Source organism: Nycticebus coucang, chromosome 3 (assembly GCF_027406575.1).
Source record: "Nycticebus coucang isolate mNycCou1 chromosome 3, mNycCou1.pri, whole genome shotgun sequence".
In the NCBI taxonomy this organism is placed as follows: Eukaryota; Metazoa; Chordata; class Mammalia; order Primates; family Lorisidae; genus Nycticebus; species Nycticebus coucang.
Window position 1 is genome coordinate 21,158,860 of NC_069782.1, and position 17,006 is coordinate 21,175,865.

Below are 17,006 nucleotides of genomic sequence, written 5' to 3' on the forward strand. Positions count from 1 at the left end.
CATCCCCCAAGTTTCTTCGCTGGCCAAAGGGGGTAGATGGCCCGGACGTGCTGTAGTCTTGTCCTTCAGACTACAGTGTTTTAGGGTCTATATTTATAACCTTGTCATTTGAAAAAAGGAAAGGAAGAGCTGACAGTTCTAAAATGACACTTCCGAAAAATTTGCATGTTTTGTTTAGCAACTAACGGTATCAAAGTTCAAGTCTAAATGACTTCTTTTTAAGAAAGAACTCCGCTCTAAGTTAGTGTTTTTCAAGCTGATATGAGTATTCAGGAGCCAGAAAATCATTTTTATCCCCCAATAGATTCTAAGTGTATGGTTAACTGTTACTGATAACAGAGTAAGCAGGTAACAGGTAAATAGAGTTTTATTACCATCTATATTTGAAAATAAAACTCAAGAAAATATAGATGGTAATAAACTCCAGAGTTTACCACATGATGAAGGTGAGCACAGTGTAGTTATTACATCCAGTTTTCATCTACTGTTCTATATACTTGAAGTTTCTATATCTACTGCATATGCTGGCTTGGGATGGAAAATGCATTTATTACTGTACGGCAAGGCAAAAAGTTTGGAAAACACTGCTATGGATCCTAACTCAAACTCTGAGTTCCTTTCAGCATGGCATAGCACAACATGGCGAGTGGAAAGAATGTTACCGCATAGGGCCTGAGCTCTTAGCTACCTACTGGCTGTCCCTGGTCAAGCCCCATAACCTTTTGGAGTCTCAGCTGATTCATCTGTAATATGGTCAGAGCAATACCATCCCCGACTGCCAAACGGAGTTATTATGAGGATCAAATAACACAAAGTACAAAAATGTTTTGTAGGACTACGCAAATGCAGGATATAATTATTATTGTTATTGAGCTACGGATTGGTAGTTTATGAAACAAAGAGATTCTTGTAAAAAAAAGTTTCAAACCATAAAAAATATTCCAGATGCAGAAACGATAAGTCTGCTGCATTTATCTGTAAATGCTTGGTAAGGTTCTGGCTTTCCTGAAATGGGATTCATCCGTTCTTTCTTGGAATACTTGGCTTCAAATTGGGGTCGGATTTCTTCCTAAAGGACAAGCAGATAGATTTTTATGCACTAAAGCAGCATTCACACAATAAGAAAAAATATATATATCCTTTTACCCCACCGTAAAACTGAGTCAACAGCTTCAGTGTTTGGAAATGGGCCACTTGAAGAAAATTTAAAGAACGAAGATCATGATTTACTATCATCAAAAGCAATGTGATTTAAACTAACAGCTACATTTCTCTGTTATTAAATGCAGCCTGAAGAAAGAAACTGCAACTAATATTTTTTAAAGGGACCACATGTTCTGTCCCTAGTAGTTTGGAACATCTAATAGGCTTTTACTTTTATTACCAGGCAACGTACAGACACCAGGACAAAGAAGGTTTCTGAACAGGAAAATATTTTGTAAGTTATTAGGACAATATAACTCTTAATCTTTCCCCTGTGAATTTTAATTTTTGCATTTTTAGATTTACGTCACTAAAACCATGGTGGGTGTGCTTTCTGATAAGCTCTAAGAGGAGTCATTATCTTTAAACATATATATATGTTCCCGGCAAGGAAAACACCCATTAAGCGTATGGTTAGCTATTACTGAAAACCAGGTGAACACTTTTCAAAACCAGCTCCTCTAATTTTAAATCAAGCTAAGATTTTATTGCATTTAGCTGAGCCCCATCCACATGTGAAAAGCTTCTGACTAAAAAGCAATTATGGGGATTAGGGAGGGTAATTAGCACGGGGGCCTGCTGACATGGGTGCTGGGTAATGAAGGACACTTTTCTTTGAGTGTTTTGGAAGAGGATGGATAACGAGCAGAAACTCTGGTGAAATGGATGTTGAGTTAATCCACACAGAAGGACATGAGGCTTGGAAGAAGAGCAAAGAAAAAGAGCTGATGCAAGAGAGGTCCTGGAGGGTGAGCCCAGCTTGGGCGACGCCACTATGTAGGTGAAGGGTGTCTGTCCTTGGTGTCAGCTCAGCCTGCCTCCCGCCACAGCGTCAGCCCAGCACTGGACCTCACTCGGGGCAGTCATGGCTAAGGTCGGGAGGAGACACACTGAGAAGCGGGCTCCGCCTCGTTCATTGATTTCAGGCAGTTGTACTCGAGGGTATTAACAGAACAGACTTAGACTCTTTTGCTTCTTTGGGAAACTTTCAAGTTATTAGGCTCTAAGTATCATTAAGTGTGCATAGTGACCCAATCAAAACGGAAGCCAGTCACAGAGCCAGGTCTGTGCTCCTTGGTGTTATAGGCAGAACTGTATCACGTCACAAGATGAAGCCCTAACCCCCAGTACCTCAGAATGTGACCGGATGTGGAGATAGGTTCTTGATAGAGGTGACCAAGAGGAGTCATCAGGGTGGATCCTAATTCAATATGACTGGTGTCTTTATAAGAAGAGGACATTTGGACACAGCCATACACAAAGGGAAGGTGATGTGAAGACATGGGGATGGACACTCTGTAAGCCCAGGAGAGAGTCCTGGACAGGACTGTTCCATGATGGACCTCAGAAGAAACCGACCCTGCTAACACCCTGACCTTGGACTTCTAGCCTCCAGACTGGGAGCATGCAAACGACTATTGTTCAAGCTGTGCTGCTTTGTTACGGCAGCCCCAGAAAACTAATATACTAGGTTACCCCAGAATAAGGAAGGTATGGGGCATTCCCACAATGAACCCCAAATTGAGAACTATAACTATCTGTGGCTAGAGGCAGGCTCCTGTACAAAGGTACGCTGCGGAAGGAACAGTTCAGCTCTCCACGCTTTTTTTTTTTTCTTTGAGACAGAGTCTCACTATGTCACCCTCAGTAGAGTACCATAGCATCACAGCTCACAGCAACCTCAAACTCTTGGGCTTAAGCGATTCTCTTGTCTCAGCCTCCCAAGTAGCTGGGACTACAGGCACCTGCTACAATGCCCAGCTGTTTTTTTGTTTTTTTTTTTTTTTTGTTATAGTTGTCATTGTTATTTGGCAGGCCTGGGCCAGGTGTATGTGGCTGGCACTCTAGCCTCTGAGCTACCGGCGCTGACCCACTGTCCAAGTTTTTAACAATGGCCAGGAAGATAGAAGACTCCAGACAGACAAGGGATATATTTATGTCAAGTGTACCCACATCCTGAGACCACCACACATGCCAGTGAGGTAGAAGTTATTCAAATGATACCACACTTTATAGCTAAAAGAGGAAATTCAGTTACATCCTAACTAAATGAAAAAGAAGCTAAAGGTGAAGTAAATTGCCCATGCTGCCACAGTTTTTGGTGGTGACTTGGATTCCTAGGAAAGAGCATTTGCCATCCTCCTGGGAACTGGTCCCATGAAAACACGTAACCAGAAATGGCAGAATCCGCCACCCAGAGGATGTTCTAACACAACCTGGCTGCTGCCACTGGACCCCAGAGTCTGCCAGGGCAGCTTCTTCAAACCCAGAAAATCGTTTTCTGAACAATGTTTACAAAACCATGAGAGAAGGCCTTATCAGAAGAACATGGATCGCTGAATATCCCCAGATCATATATCAAAACATCATGCTGTGTGCCTTAAATACATACAATAAAACCAAACTAAGACCCAAAACAAAACAAAAAGCTCCCCCAAAGTATTTCATGGACATAAGGAGAAAAGGCAGCTATTCAAATTATTGAAGAGTGATTTTAAGGAAAAAACAAACCAAAAAAGACTCTCAAAATTGCTCTCCTACTGAGCCAATCAGGGCTAAAATTCTCATCATTTGTATTTCTAGAAGATTCATTTTAGTCTACAAATATACATGTATATATGTTCCCGGCAAGGAAAACACCCATTAATTTCCATCATGATATTACATGTGGATGAACAGTTCTTCTGATTGACTGGCACGGCAAGGCTCTGAGGAAACCAGACTCAGGATTGGTGAGAGAGAATTGGTCTGATGGGGGAACGTGACCATGCCCAGCTGGGTACCTGAGAATTCTGACGGGAAAGGGGCAAGAAGAGAGTATGAAAACCAGACAGAAGTTAGGAAGGAGCACAGTGGATTGGCCTAGAAGAGGGTGAAAGGAAGGATTGGGCACGGTGGCTCACACCTGCAATCCTAGCACTCTGGGAGGCCAACGTGGATGGATTGCCTGAGCTCAGGAGTCCGAGACCAGCCTGAGCAAGAGCAGAAGCCCATCTCTACTAAAAATGGAAAAAGAAAACAGCCAGGCATAATGGCGGCACCTGTAGTCCCAGTTACTTAAGAGGCTGAGGCAAGAGGATCACCTGAGTCAGAGAGTTTGAGGTTGCTGGGAGCTGTGATGCCACCGCACTCTACCGAGGGCAACAGAGTGAGATTCTCAAAAAAAAAAAAAAAAAAGAGGGTGAAAGGAGAGTGACAGGGCTGGGGACTGTGCCGAGAAGGTGAGGCCTCAGAGACTGAGTTTGCCTGGCCTTGGCAGGTTTGGGCAGCTGCCTGGGAGTGGTGTCCCCTCCACATTCACCCCTGCTGTGCGACTTCAGAGTGGTGCACACCTGGGAACTGTCCTGGGTACTGAGTTGCTCATTTCCTTGGAGTAATTCTCTTTGCTTCCATGTGCCTAGAGATGTAAAACCAATGCCTTTTTTCTGCTAAAGTAAAGAAAATGGATTATATTTAAGAAAAGTAAAAAAAAAAAAATACTACCAATTGTTCTGGGGCCTCCACTCACAAGTGAAATGCTTCACTTAGTCATGGAGTTCTGCTCCACTAAGGAAGAAATCAAGTGCTTTTTTTCTTTAAATTTTGCCAGTCCCTTTTTTTACTGGTAAGGCAGGTACTGAAAATGCTTTAAGAGCCAACCTGACTTCTGTCACAGAGCAGAGAGTGATGATTCAAGGCACTGTGTGCATCTTGGTGATTTGCTTTTTCAAAAATTCCGAGGAAAATGATACAAACCTCCTCTTCCTCCCAGTCTATCAAATCCCAGTCATAAGCAATGACGGCTCGCCGTCTTTTCCAGAACTCCAGGAAAACTGTTGCTGGAACAAGCAGAGAAAGATAAAGACATTTTCAAATAAAAGTAAGACATGGCTGTTAACTATGTCACTGAATAATGAAGCCATTGCAAAGAATGGCAGCTGTTTGTGTAAGCTTCCCAGAATATCAGAATTTCTGGCTAAACTTCATTTAACAGGGACCATTTTCTGAGAATTACTAAGCTTGTGTCAAACTATGAAAAATAAGGGATTTCATTTAGAATTAAATTAAGCTGGTTTGCAAGTCGCAGACTTATTAGACTTATTAGAATGTAAGAACACAGAGAACTGGGTTACCAGCTTCTTTCTAACTGATAGAGAATTTATTTTTATTTTTTTATTTATCATTTTTTTACTCTTAACAATTTTTTTTAATTAAATCATAGCTGTGTGCATTAATGCATTTAAGAGAATTGCTTAAGCCCAAGAGTTTGAGGTTGCCGTGAGCTGTGACACCACGGCCCTCTACCGAGGGTGATATAGTGAGACTCTGTCTCAATAAATAAATAAATAAATAAATAATAAAAGTCAGCAGCAGGGAAGGGCCAAGAAGCAAAACCAAGACTTAGCAGTTCCTATGTATCTGACTGGTGGTGACTTTTGCTCCCCCCAATCTTCCTCACAGCACCATGTAAGATACATTTTACTATTTTCTGGAAGGAAGGTAATTTATTGGAAGAAAGAGTTCTGTTGCTTCTCTTTTTGTCTAAACTATCTCTTTGTTGCCACAGCGAAGGCAAAGATGTTCTTAGAAACTTTTCCAAGAAGTGTGAGAGAGCTTCCCACCTAGAGAAACCTGGAAGTTATCCTAATTCAGCCAAAATAACTTTCTACTCAATTAAAAAAAAATCTAGTTAAATGAGTTATAGAAAACAATGAGACATACTGCTGCCGTGTGACACACACACACATGCGCCCGCGTGCGCGCTCTCATTTTGGGATGACTACAGTTAGAGATATAGCTGAGATGAACAGGGCTATGGGAGAAAGGATCGGCATATCTGTCCCTTCGGGGCCTCCTTGTCTAATTAGACTTACATAAAGCAAAAAAAAAAAAAAAAAAAAGTCATCTAGAATCAGTTTCATGGCAAAAGGAAAATCCCCAAATGCCCCTTCCAAAGAAGGATAATTACTTTCTTCTTTTCTGTTCCTTCTTGTTCTCACATTATCTCTTCATCAGTCACATTCAGACACTGAAGGCATGATTTTAAGAGTAACTAGAAAGACAGAATGAAGTTCTTTGGCATGTGGCCTAGACAGTTCAAAATTTGAAATCCAGCTCAGATACAAGCTGTGCTACTGTTGGTAAACGAATTAACTTTTCTAATTCATTCTAATCCTTAATGTCTCAATAAGCATAATCCCTGGGCTGCAATGCTAAAATTCAAAATGCTCTAAAAATTCTTTTTTTTTGAGACAGAATCTCACTTTGTTGCCCTGGGTAGAGTGCTGTGGGATCATAGCTCATAGCAACCTCAAACTCTTGGGCTCAAGCAATTCTCTTGCCTCAGCCTCTTGAGTAGCTGAGACTACTATAGAGTCCTGCCACAATGCCCAATTATTTTTAGAGATGGGGTCTCACTCTGGCTCAGACTGGTCTTGAACCCATGGACTCAGGTGGTCTGCCTGCCTTGGCCTTCCAGAGTGCTAGGATTACAGCTGTGAGCCACGGTGCCCAGCCACTAAAAATTCTTAAGTTTTTTTTTTTAATCCCCTAAGTTTGGCACAAATTCATCTGGTGGCAAGCTCTGACCTGGACTGATGTGAGGCTAGTTAGAATCTGTATTTATTCCTCTTGGTGAGACTATTCCTGCATTGAAAGCAGCCATATTAATGTATTTGAGTATGGGTCCTTCCCCAGAGCTCCTGGGATATTTCATAACATGTGGTATATTTAGCACCTTTCTAAAATCTGAAAAATTCTGAATAGTTGCAGTTGTTAAGATAATACACCTAATGTAATCAAGTGTTTAATTCTGGAAGATGGAAATATAAATATACACATTGGAGATTTAAAAACTGCCAATGCCTAGTAGTCATTTTTTACAGGAGCCTTTCTTGCAAGTCTTGCTGTCTTGGGGATTCCCCAGGTTTGGTGATTTACTAGGAAGATTCACAGGACTCAGACTACAGTTGTACTGATGACTAAGATTTATCATAGTGAAAGGCTGTAAAGCAAACTTGGCAAAGAAAGAAGGCCCATGGGATGATGTCCGGAAGAAACAGACAGAAGTTCCCAGTGGTCCTCTCTCAATGGAGTCACCCAGGATGCTCTTAACTCCTCCACAAGGAGCTGTGACCACACATGTGCATGTTGCCTCATGGGGAAGCTCACCAGGAACACAGTGCCCAGGCTTTTATGGAGGGCTGGTCCCATAAGTGCCCTCTGAATAGCATGAACTGAAATTCCAGAGTCGCAGAAGGTAAGCATAAATCCCACTGTTTGTGTGTGGAGTTTATGTATAATGCATTCCTCTTCACCCGGAAGAGTGGTGGAAACTCTCCTGAAATCCATGTCCCCAGATGCCAGCCAAGGGCTGAGCTAGTAAGCAGCTACCTTACTAAAGCGGGCCAGCTGTGTTAATTTTTTTCTGCACACTTGCCCTCCACCTCACCAAATCACTTTACCTTTGCACAGTGTCCCTGGCACTGTTCCTTTTCTATATCCTCTTGCCCCTCAAGCAAATGCCACTTGATAAGGACTTTTTACCCTTTGGTTTCTAGAATCTCCCCAGCCCCGAAGGAACACATAGCCCAGTCCTTGAATGTCTGGCTATTCTCCTAAGAGTCAGGAAGGTACCCCTGTGTCACAGAGATGCTTGATGGAGGAATTTTGGGATGGCTTCCGGCCACAAGATGCACATCCAGTCTGTAATACCAGCAGGTGCTAAGTCCTGCTAACCCATCTATGGTTCTTGTCTGAAGGAACTGTTTTATTTTTATTTTTTCTTTATTAAATCATGACTGTGTACATTAATGCATTTATGATGTGCATTCAGCAAGGTGCTGAATTGATATACAATGTGGAATGCTTACATCTGATTAATGTAACCATCACCTTGCTTATTTGTTGTGGTAAGACGTTTATTCTTAATAGTTTTGAAATGTACTATTATATTATGCATACTTTTAAGACAAGCCGATGGCTGTTGAATTATTCCATAACTTTTTTCCTCTTTAGCAAGTGCTGGATCCTGCCTGGAGGTGAGAAAGACTCTAACCGTTAATTCTTTGTTTTAGCCTGTTCAGCTAAACAAAATAAATAGCTTATAAGCAATACAAATTTATTTCTCACAGTCCTGGAGGCTGTGAAGTCCAAGATCAAGGCACTAGCAGATGTGGTGTCTGGTGAGGGGTGGTTTTCTGGTTCACAGAAGGCCCCTTCCAGCTGGGTCCTTATGTGGTAGAAGAGGCTCCCTTGGATCTCTAGGGAGGGTGCTAATCCAATCCAAGGGCTCTGGTTTAATCCTCCGAAGGCCCTTCCTCTTCCTAATACCACGATCTTGGAGGATGGGTAGAATTTCAACAAATAAGGGGCATAAACTTTCAGTCCATAGCACTCCCTTCTTTGGCTAATAATCCTCTCCTCACTTTCATTCTAGAACTTGGGAGGCTGAGAAGAACTTAGTTGCTTATGCAGTTACCATTCTCAGAGTGTTTCTGTGTGGAAATGCTCATTCATTTGAGAAAGAATAATTAGTTTCTACCTCTACCTATGAAACGTAATCAAAGGTCGTCTCTTTTTGAGGCCAAGTTGCAATTCCACACCCTAATTATTCCATGATTTAAATTCCCTTCTTAAATACCCGCAGGCCTGGGAGCCCCTTGCCCTTTGGGTGTGCCTGCTTATACACTGTCTTATGTTATGAGCTCACACTTTTTTTTGTTTCAAAGCTGTCTTATGCTATATATACATTCATTACTTATATCTTTATGTTATATATCTTTCTCCCATAACATCCAACACTGTGATAAGTTTGATTAAAAAGTACATTTCTTTTATGGATTGATTCTCAAAAGATGAAATTCCTAAGAGTTTTGCCAAGTTTTTCTTTGCTTTCTTTGTGTGTGTGTCTGTATGGAACTCTTTCTATAAGAATTTTCTCAGCTGAAGCATCAGAAGGCTTGACCTTATTGCTAGCATTTGAACTTCTTAGATTTCAATCTTTGCATCTTACTAATGATTTTTCTAAATCCAGATCCAACCAGATGCCTTGGGAATCAGGGCAGCCACATCACCTATAGAATAAAATACCTGTCACCAGCTCAGGATATAAGGCGTAAGGACCCTGCTTGTGGTCAACTCTCCCTGCCCCAAGTTGCACTCTTGCCTCCAGACTGAATCAGCAGCAATTTCATACATGGGCTGTCTCATACGTTCTCAGTTTTGCCCACACTGTTTTCTTAGCTTATCATGCTTTTCTCCATTTGGGTCCTTCTAGTTAATGCCCACCCTCACTTCCAGATTTAACCCTATGTCGGTAACTACTCCTTTTGAACACTTTCTCTCTGTGTCCAACTCCATGCTGACTTGTACAAACCTAGCACAGAGATACGTCAGCTCTGATCACATCATTCAGCATTAAAACCACCACCACCAAAACGTTGATCATTCTTACCACTAGCTGTGGGCTCCTCGAGAGTAGGGCTTTATCTTAGTTGTCTTTAAACTCCTAGAATACAGCACAGCAGCTGGTACCCACAGAGGTTCAGTAAATAATAAAGGAAATGCTGTCCTTAGGATGAAGCAAATGTGGCAAATTACTCTTTTCTCAATTTTCTAAATATTTACAAGATATGCCTTTAAAAGAAATTAAAATATAAGTATGAAGAATATGTAGTTGTATCTTCTGAATGCTTTAGGCATCAGTGCCCATTAAATAAATAATAACTGAGTAATGTCGAAATTTGAAATTTATTATGCTTCTCTTTTGTCATGCATTAAAAGTATGGTTCTGTTCTAATTAGCACACCCATTATTTGGTTGCATGGACACTGTGGCAGGACTACGAGCTGTCCTCTAAGCATCCTTGCCTTCTTCCACAGTAAAAGGATTGTTGCTGAGAAGATTGCTGCCTATCTAAACATATGTCCCTGCAGTTAGATGTGGTCAAAGGACAGTTCTCTCCAGTGGAATATGAGCAGATGTAACATGCAGTACTTGCCTGCTGACTTCTCTTCAAACACAGGAAGGGTGCTTTACCACATCCTTTCCCCCCTTCTGAATGAGCAGAATCCAGGTGGCCCAGTGAGACCATGAAAGTTATGATGGAGCCTTTACCTCTTTTATGTTTACATGGAGGGACCTGGAACATATTCTACTGAGTAAAGTATCTCAAGAATGGAGGAAAAAGTATCCAATGTACTCAGTACTTTTATGAAACCAACTTATATTTACTCACACTTTGTTATGAAAGATAGAACACAACTATAGCCCAGGATGAAGGAGAGAAATGGAGTGGGAAGGGAGGGGAGAGAGGAGGTTTGACAGAGGGAGGGTAAAAGGCAGGACCACACCTATGGAGCATATAACAAGGGTAGAAGTCAAATCTGTCAAGTGTAGAATATAAATGTCTTAACACAATAATCAAGTAAATGAGGTGAAAGCTATGTTGATTGGTTTGATGTAAGCACGTCAGATTGTATAAAAAAAAATCAATGCATTGTACTCCACATATGCATAAATGTGTTCATGATCTATGTGTATATGACTTAATAAAAAAAAAAAAAAGAAAGTTATGACAAAGTCTGGGTGTAGGAATATGTGTCCCTGAATGACAATATGCAACAAGCCTGTCTGATAGGGCTGTCACCTCACACCTTTACATATGAAAGAGATTAACTTCTGTGTTTTTTAGAAACCACTGAATGATGTTAGGTCTTTGACAGTGGCCTAACCTTATCATAACCAATACAGATGCGTTACCTTAGAGAAAAGTGGTGAAGTCACCTGGACAGTAAGACATCGCTTCCCATAAAGATCTTAGATAAAGGCTCGGTGCCCATAGCTCAGTGAGGAGGGTGCTAGCCACATACACCGAAGCTGGTGGGTTCGAGCCCGGCCCAGGCCTGCTAGACAACAATGATAACTGCAACTAAAAAATAGCCGGGTGTTGTGGTGGGCCCCTGTAGTCCCAGCTACTCAGAAGGCTGAGGCAAGATTGAGACTCTATCTCAAAAAAAAAAAAAAAAAAAAAAAGATCTTAGGGCAATCTCAAGCCACAACTTATGAAACTTTACTATTTTACTCATCAGGCAAGAGTTTTGCAGGTTTTTCCTCCTCCTTTTCTACCTTTACCTCCATCATATTCTGCTATCTAACTTACCCACAAAGTTCACCTAGATGCCAGTAGCACTCTTTCTTCCTAGTTGTGATGATGAAAAAATGTCTCTAGATTTTGCCCAAACATCTCCTGGGAGGCAAAAATCACTCCTGGTTGAAGACCTTCATCCTACAGTATTAAAATTAGAGTCCTATATCCAACATCTTTTAAAAATTAAAGTGATTTCTATATCCTAGAATTCTACATTCAGCAATAATATCTTTCAAAAATTAAAGTGGGGAAAGTTTTTGTTTCTTTTTTGTTTTAAGAGACAGAGTCTCACTTTGTCACCCTCAGTAGAGTGCTGTGGCATCACAGCTCACAGCAACCTCCAACTCCCGGGCTTAGGTGATTCTTTTGCCTCAGCCTCCTGAGTAGCTGGGACTACAGGCACCTGCCACAACGCCTGGCTATTTTTTTGTTGCTGTTTGGCCAGGGTGGGGTTCGAATCCGCTACCCTCAGTATTTGTGGCCAGCGTCCTACTCACTGAGCCATAGGCGCTGCCCAAAGAGTATTTTATTTTATTTATTTTTTTTTGTAGAGACAGAGTCTCACTTTATCGCCCTTGGTAGAGTGCTGTGATGTCACAGCTCACAGCAACCTGCAACTCCTGGGCTTAGGCAATTCTCCTGCCTCAGCCTCCCGAGTAGCTGGGACTACAGGCACCTGCCATAATGCATGGCTATTTTTTCTTGTTGTTGTTGCAGTTTGGCTGGGGCGGAGTTTGAGCCACCCTCAGTATATGGGGTCAGTGCCCTACCTACTGAGCCACAGGCACCACCCCCAAAGATATTTTTTTAAAACAAAAAAGCTGAGAAAATTCATCACCAGCAGATATGCATTATAAGAAACTTTAAACGGAAAGTCCTGTAGGTAGAAGAAAATGATACCAGATAAAAAGGTATAATAAGAATAAAAAAAAGGTATGAAATGCACTCAGAACAGCAACTGCATGGGTACATATAAAATAATTGGCTTTCATTTTAATCTCCTTAATAGATAATGGCTGCTTAAAGCCAAAATATTTACAACATATTGAGAGGTTTATAACATGTATACAAACAATATAGGAACAATAGAAGTGAAATATATGACGAAAACAGTAGTAACATATGTGACAATAACATGATTAACCAAATATTAAAAGTGAATTATATCTTTCTCCAGTTCTTACATTAATTTGAAGGTAGGTTGTGATAAATTAAAGGCATATATTATAGGGCGGTGCCTATAGCCCAGTGGGTAGGGTGCCAACCACATACACCGAGGCCGGTGGGTTTGAACCCAGTCTGGACCAGCTAAAACAACGACAACTGAAAAAAAAAGAAAATAGCCAGGCGCCTGTAGTCCCAGCTACTTGGGAGGCTAAGGCAAGAAAATCACTTAAGCCCAAGAGTTTGAGGTTGCTGTGAACTATGCCTCCACGGCACTCTACCAAGGGCAACAACTTGAGACTCTGTCTCAAAAAAAACAAAAACAAAAAGGCATATATTATAAATCCTCAAACAATCACAATAAGATTAAAATTAAAAGGTATAGGTAATTAAAGAGGTAGTTATAAAATAAAATTATTAAAATATCCAATTAATCAAAAAAAGGGATTGAAATAGAGAAAAAATGCAACAGAGACAAATGGGTTGTGTACTAAACAAATAAAAAGATGGCATATATTAATAATTACCTTAAATATAAATGTTATAAACATTCTTGATAAAGAGAGATTTTTTTTATTAGATAAAAAGCAAGACATTTTAAATATAAAGATACAGTTAAGTTAAATAGAAAAGGAAAGAAGCTGCTTCAATTGCCCGGGGGGGTTCTCCTCATAAAATACTCACCCAGACCAATTTCTTCAAGGGTTTTCCCTGCACTGTCCTCTAGTATTTTTATAGTTTCATGTCTTAAGTTTAAATCTTTAATCCAATGAGAGTCTATCTTAGTTAATGGTGAAAGGTGTGGGTCCAATTTCAGTCTTCTGCAGGTTGCCAGCCAGTTCACCCAGCACCATTTGTTAAATAGGGAATCTTTTCCCCACTGAATGTTTTTAATTGGCTTGTCAAAGATCAAATAGTGGTAAGTAGCTGGATTCACTTCTGCACTGCTGGTGGGAATGCAAATTAATACATTCCTTTTGGAAAGAGATATGGAGAACACTCAGAGATCTAAAAATAGATCTGCCATTCAATCCTGTAATCCCTCTGCTGGGCATATACCCAGAAGACCAAAAATCACAACATAACAAAGATATTTGTACCAGAATGTTTATTGCAGCCCAATTCGTAATTGCTAAGTCATGGAAAAAGCCCCAGTGCCCATGGATCCACGAATGGATTAATAAATTGTGGTATATGTACACCATGGAATATTATGCAGCCTTAAAGAAAGATGGAGACTTTACCTCTTTCATGTTTACATGGATGGAGCTGGAACATATTCTTCTTAGTAAAGTATCTCAAGAATGGAAGAAAAAGTACTCAATGTACTCAGCCCTACTATGAAACTAATTTGGGGCTCTCACATGAAAGCTATAACCCAGTTACAACCTAAGAATAGGGGGAAGTGGGAAAGGGAGGGGAGGGAGGGGGATCCATGGGATCATACCTGTGGTGCATCTTACAGGGGTATTTGCGAAACTTGATAAATGTAGAATGTAAATGTTTTGGCACAGTAACTGAGATGATGCCAGGAAGGCTATGTTAACCATTGTGATGAAAATGTGTCAAATGGTCTATGAAGCGAATGTATGATGCCCCATGATCATATCAATGTATACAGTTATGAATTAATAAAAAAAAAAAAGAAAAGGAAAGAAAAAGATATACCATGCAAATTCAAATCAAGAAAGACTGGTGCAGCAATATTAATATTAGATAAAGTAAGTCTATTTGAGAACAAAAAATATTACCAAGAATAATGAGGAATGTTTCATAATGACAAAACACAATAGCAATCATAAATTTAAAATACATGAAGGAAAACTAATAGAACTATAGTATGAATGTAGACAACCTGAACAAATAGTGAACAAGGAGAACCAAGTGAAACTTATAGAACACCAACAACAGAAGGTATTGAAGGGGATCTATTCCAAGACCTTGAATGGATGCCTGAAACCACAGATGCTACCTGATACTTTATATAGTGTCTTATGACTAAATTTCACTTTCCTTCTTCATAATTTCACAAATCAAAGATTTGTTCTTACCACAGATCTTAGTGACCCCAGCATGTGATTTTTTTTTCATTCTTTTCCTTCTTAAGAACTTTCAGCTTTTGACTAAAACAAAGCACTTTTCAGCTTCTCTTTGGCATGTCTGAATTATGTCACTATTCTTGCACTTTGGTGACATTTTTAAGTAAAATAAAGATTAAACACAAGCATTGTGATATCATAACAGTTGAGCTGCTAACCAAGACTAATGGCCAGGTATTATATACAACATGAACACACAGAAGAAGGGTTGCTTTACATCCTGAGCCAGATGGAGAAGGATAATGTGAAATTTCATCATGCTACTCAGAGCAGTGCACAATTTAAAACTTATAAATTGTTTATTTCTGGAATTTTCCATTTAGTATTTTTGGATTGCAGTTAATCATAGGTAACTGAAACTGTGGATAAAAGGGAACTACTGTATAGTCTTTTCAAATGTGCATGGAACATTTGCCAACATACCATATTGTGGGTTATAAAGCAAATCCTTTTTTTTTTATTTATTGTTGGGGATTCATTGAGGGTACAAGAAACCAGGTTACACTGATTGCATTTGTTAGGTAAAGTCCCTCTTATAACTGTGTCCCACCCCCAAAAGGTGTGTCACACACCGAGACCTCCCACCCCCTCCTTCCTTCCCTCTCTCTGCTCTCCCCTCCCCTAACCCCTACCATGTACTATGTCATTAATTGTCCTCATATCAAAATTGAGTACATAGAATTCTTGCTTCTCCATTCTTGTGATGATTTACTGAGAATTATGAGTTTATGTGTTCCACTTCCATCCAGGTTAATACAAAGGATATAAAGTCCCCACCTTTTTTAATGGCTGAGTAGTATTCCATGGTATACATATACCACAGCTTGTTAATCCATTTCTGGGTTGGTGGGCATTTAGGCTGTTTCCACATTTTGGCGATTGTAAATTGAGCTGTGATAAATAGTGCAAGTGTCCTTATGGTAAAATGATTTTTTTCCTTCTGAGAAGATGCCTAGTAATGGGATTGCAGGAGCAAATGGGAGGTCTTCTTGGGTTCTTTGAGGGTCCTCCAAAAGGATTAAAATATAAAATATGTCCTCTAAGTTAAGTTAAAAATCAATAATAAGCAGGTATCTAGAAACTTTCTCAAGCATTTGTAATTAACACACTTCTACATGACTCATGGGTCATAGAAGAAATCACAAGAAAAATTAGAAAATATTCTGAACTGATTAACAGTGAAAACACAATTGGGGGACATACTCTAAGCCTTAGAGGAATATACAGCATTAAACTCTCATATTTGAAAACAAGAAAGATCTCACATCAAAAACTAGGCATTCACCTTAAGAAATTAGAAAAAGGATCTGAAGGGGCTGCCAACCTCCATAGACTAAGAGAAAACAGCTGGCAATCATGATTTGACTCACGAAGCTGGCTCCCCTGGATCCTACCTCTAATCACCCCTTTACTTCTGTTATTATTTTGTGTCTCTCTAAGTCCATTCCTTATATGAGCTGTGATCCAGTTCATTCAGAATACCGTTCTCAGCTTAATTACACTCAGGTGCTTCTTCCAAAACAGGCTCACTCAAAACAACACTGAAACTTTCCTAACTCCAATAATTCCTCCATATACCCCTAAAAGAGTCAGTACTCCCATCCAGCAGGAAGCAGTTTTGAAAGATTTCTGCACCCCTATTCCTTAAAATAAAAAGTGGGGAGTTTTGGGAAGGGAATTCTCATAACTCTGACAGGAATGCATTTGTTTTAGAAAACCAGGTCAGAGGCCCAGCATGGTGGCTCACACCTGTAATCCTAGCACTCTGGGAGGGCAAGGCTGGTGGATTGCCTGAGCTCAGGAGTTCTAGAACAGCCTGAGCAAGAGGATCACTAGAGTCTAGGAGTTTGAGGTTGCTGTAAGCTATGATGCCATGGCACTCTACCGAGGGTGATAAAGGAAAACTTTTTCTCAAAAAAAAAAAAAAAAAAGAGAGTCAGGTCAGAAAACAGCAAGCCTTTCCACAGGTTCCTGGAGTGCCTCACAGCCAAAGTTCCTAGAAACACTCTACACAAATCCTGGCTGATACTAAGAATATGCCTATAATCCTGGCCCTAAGGATATCTCAAAATTCTGACCCTAAGTGTACCCCACAATCATGACCCACACTAGAGAAGAGCCCCAGGCAGTACTCCTGGGCTCATTGCCCCATTCTGGCTATCCTGATGATGCTAATAAAAGCCTTGGGGAACTGTGTGGGAGCAGAGCTGACACCTGCTCAGTCTCCATTTTCCTTTCCTCCTCTATTAAAGTCTTTCCTTATTCATGGGGTGGGCAGGGGAAGAAATGAGAAAAAGGAGAATAAATTAAATACAAAGTAAGCTTGAAGAATAAAATAGATGATAACAACATATATCAATAAAAAATAAAACATAAAAAGCAATAGAATAGCATTAAAACCAAGAGCTGGT

General features: G+C 40.2%; 1 protein-coding gene across 5 annotated transcripts in view; it reads right to left on the reverse strand.

Annotated features, from left to right (window-relative positions):
- The window catches only part of ANO4 (anoctamin 4), a 393,996-nt gene that overhangs the window by 55,604 nt on the left and 321,386 nt on the right, over positions 1 to 17,006 (reverse strand). For all 5 annotated transcript variants that reach the window (XM_053585613.1, XM_053585609.1, XM_053585608.1 and 2 more), the window contains 2 exons: positions 4,939 to 5,021; positions 929 to 1,069 (listed from right to left, as the gene is read on the reverse strand). In XM_053585613.1, coding sequence (XP_053441588.1) covers positions 929 to 1,069; positions 4,939 to 5,021 — 224 coding nt within the window. The remainder of the gene's footprint in view (positions 1 to 928; positions 1,070 to 4,938; positions 5,022 to 17,006) is intronic.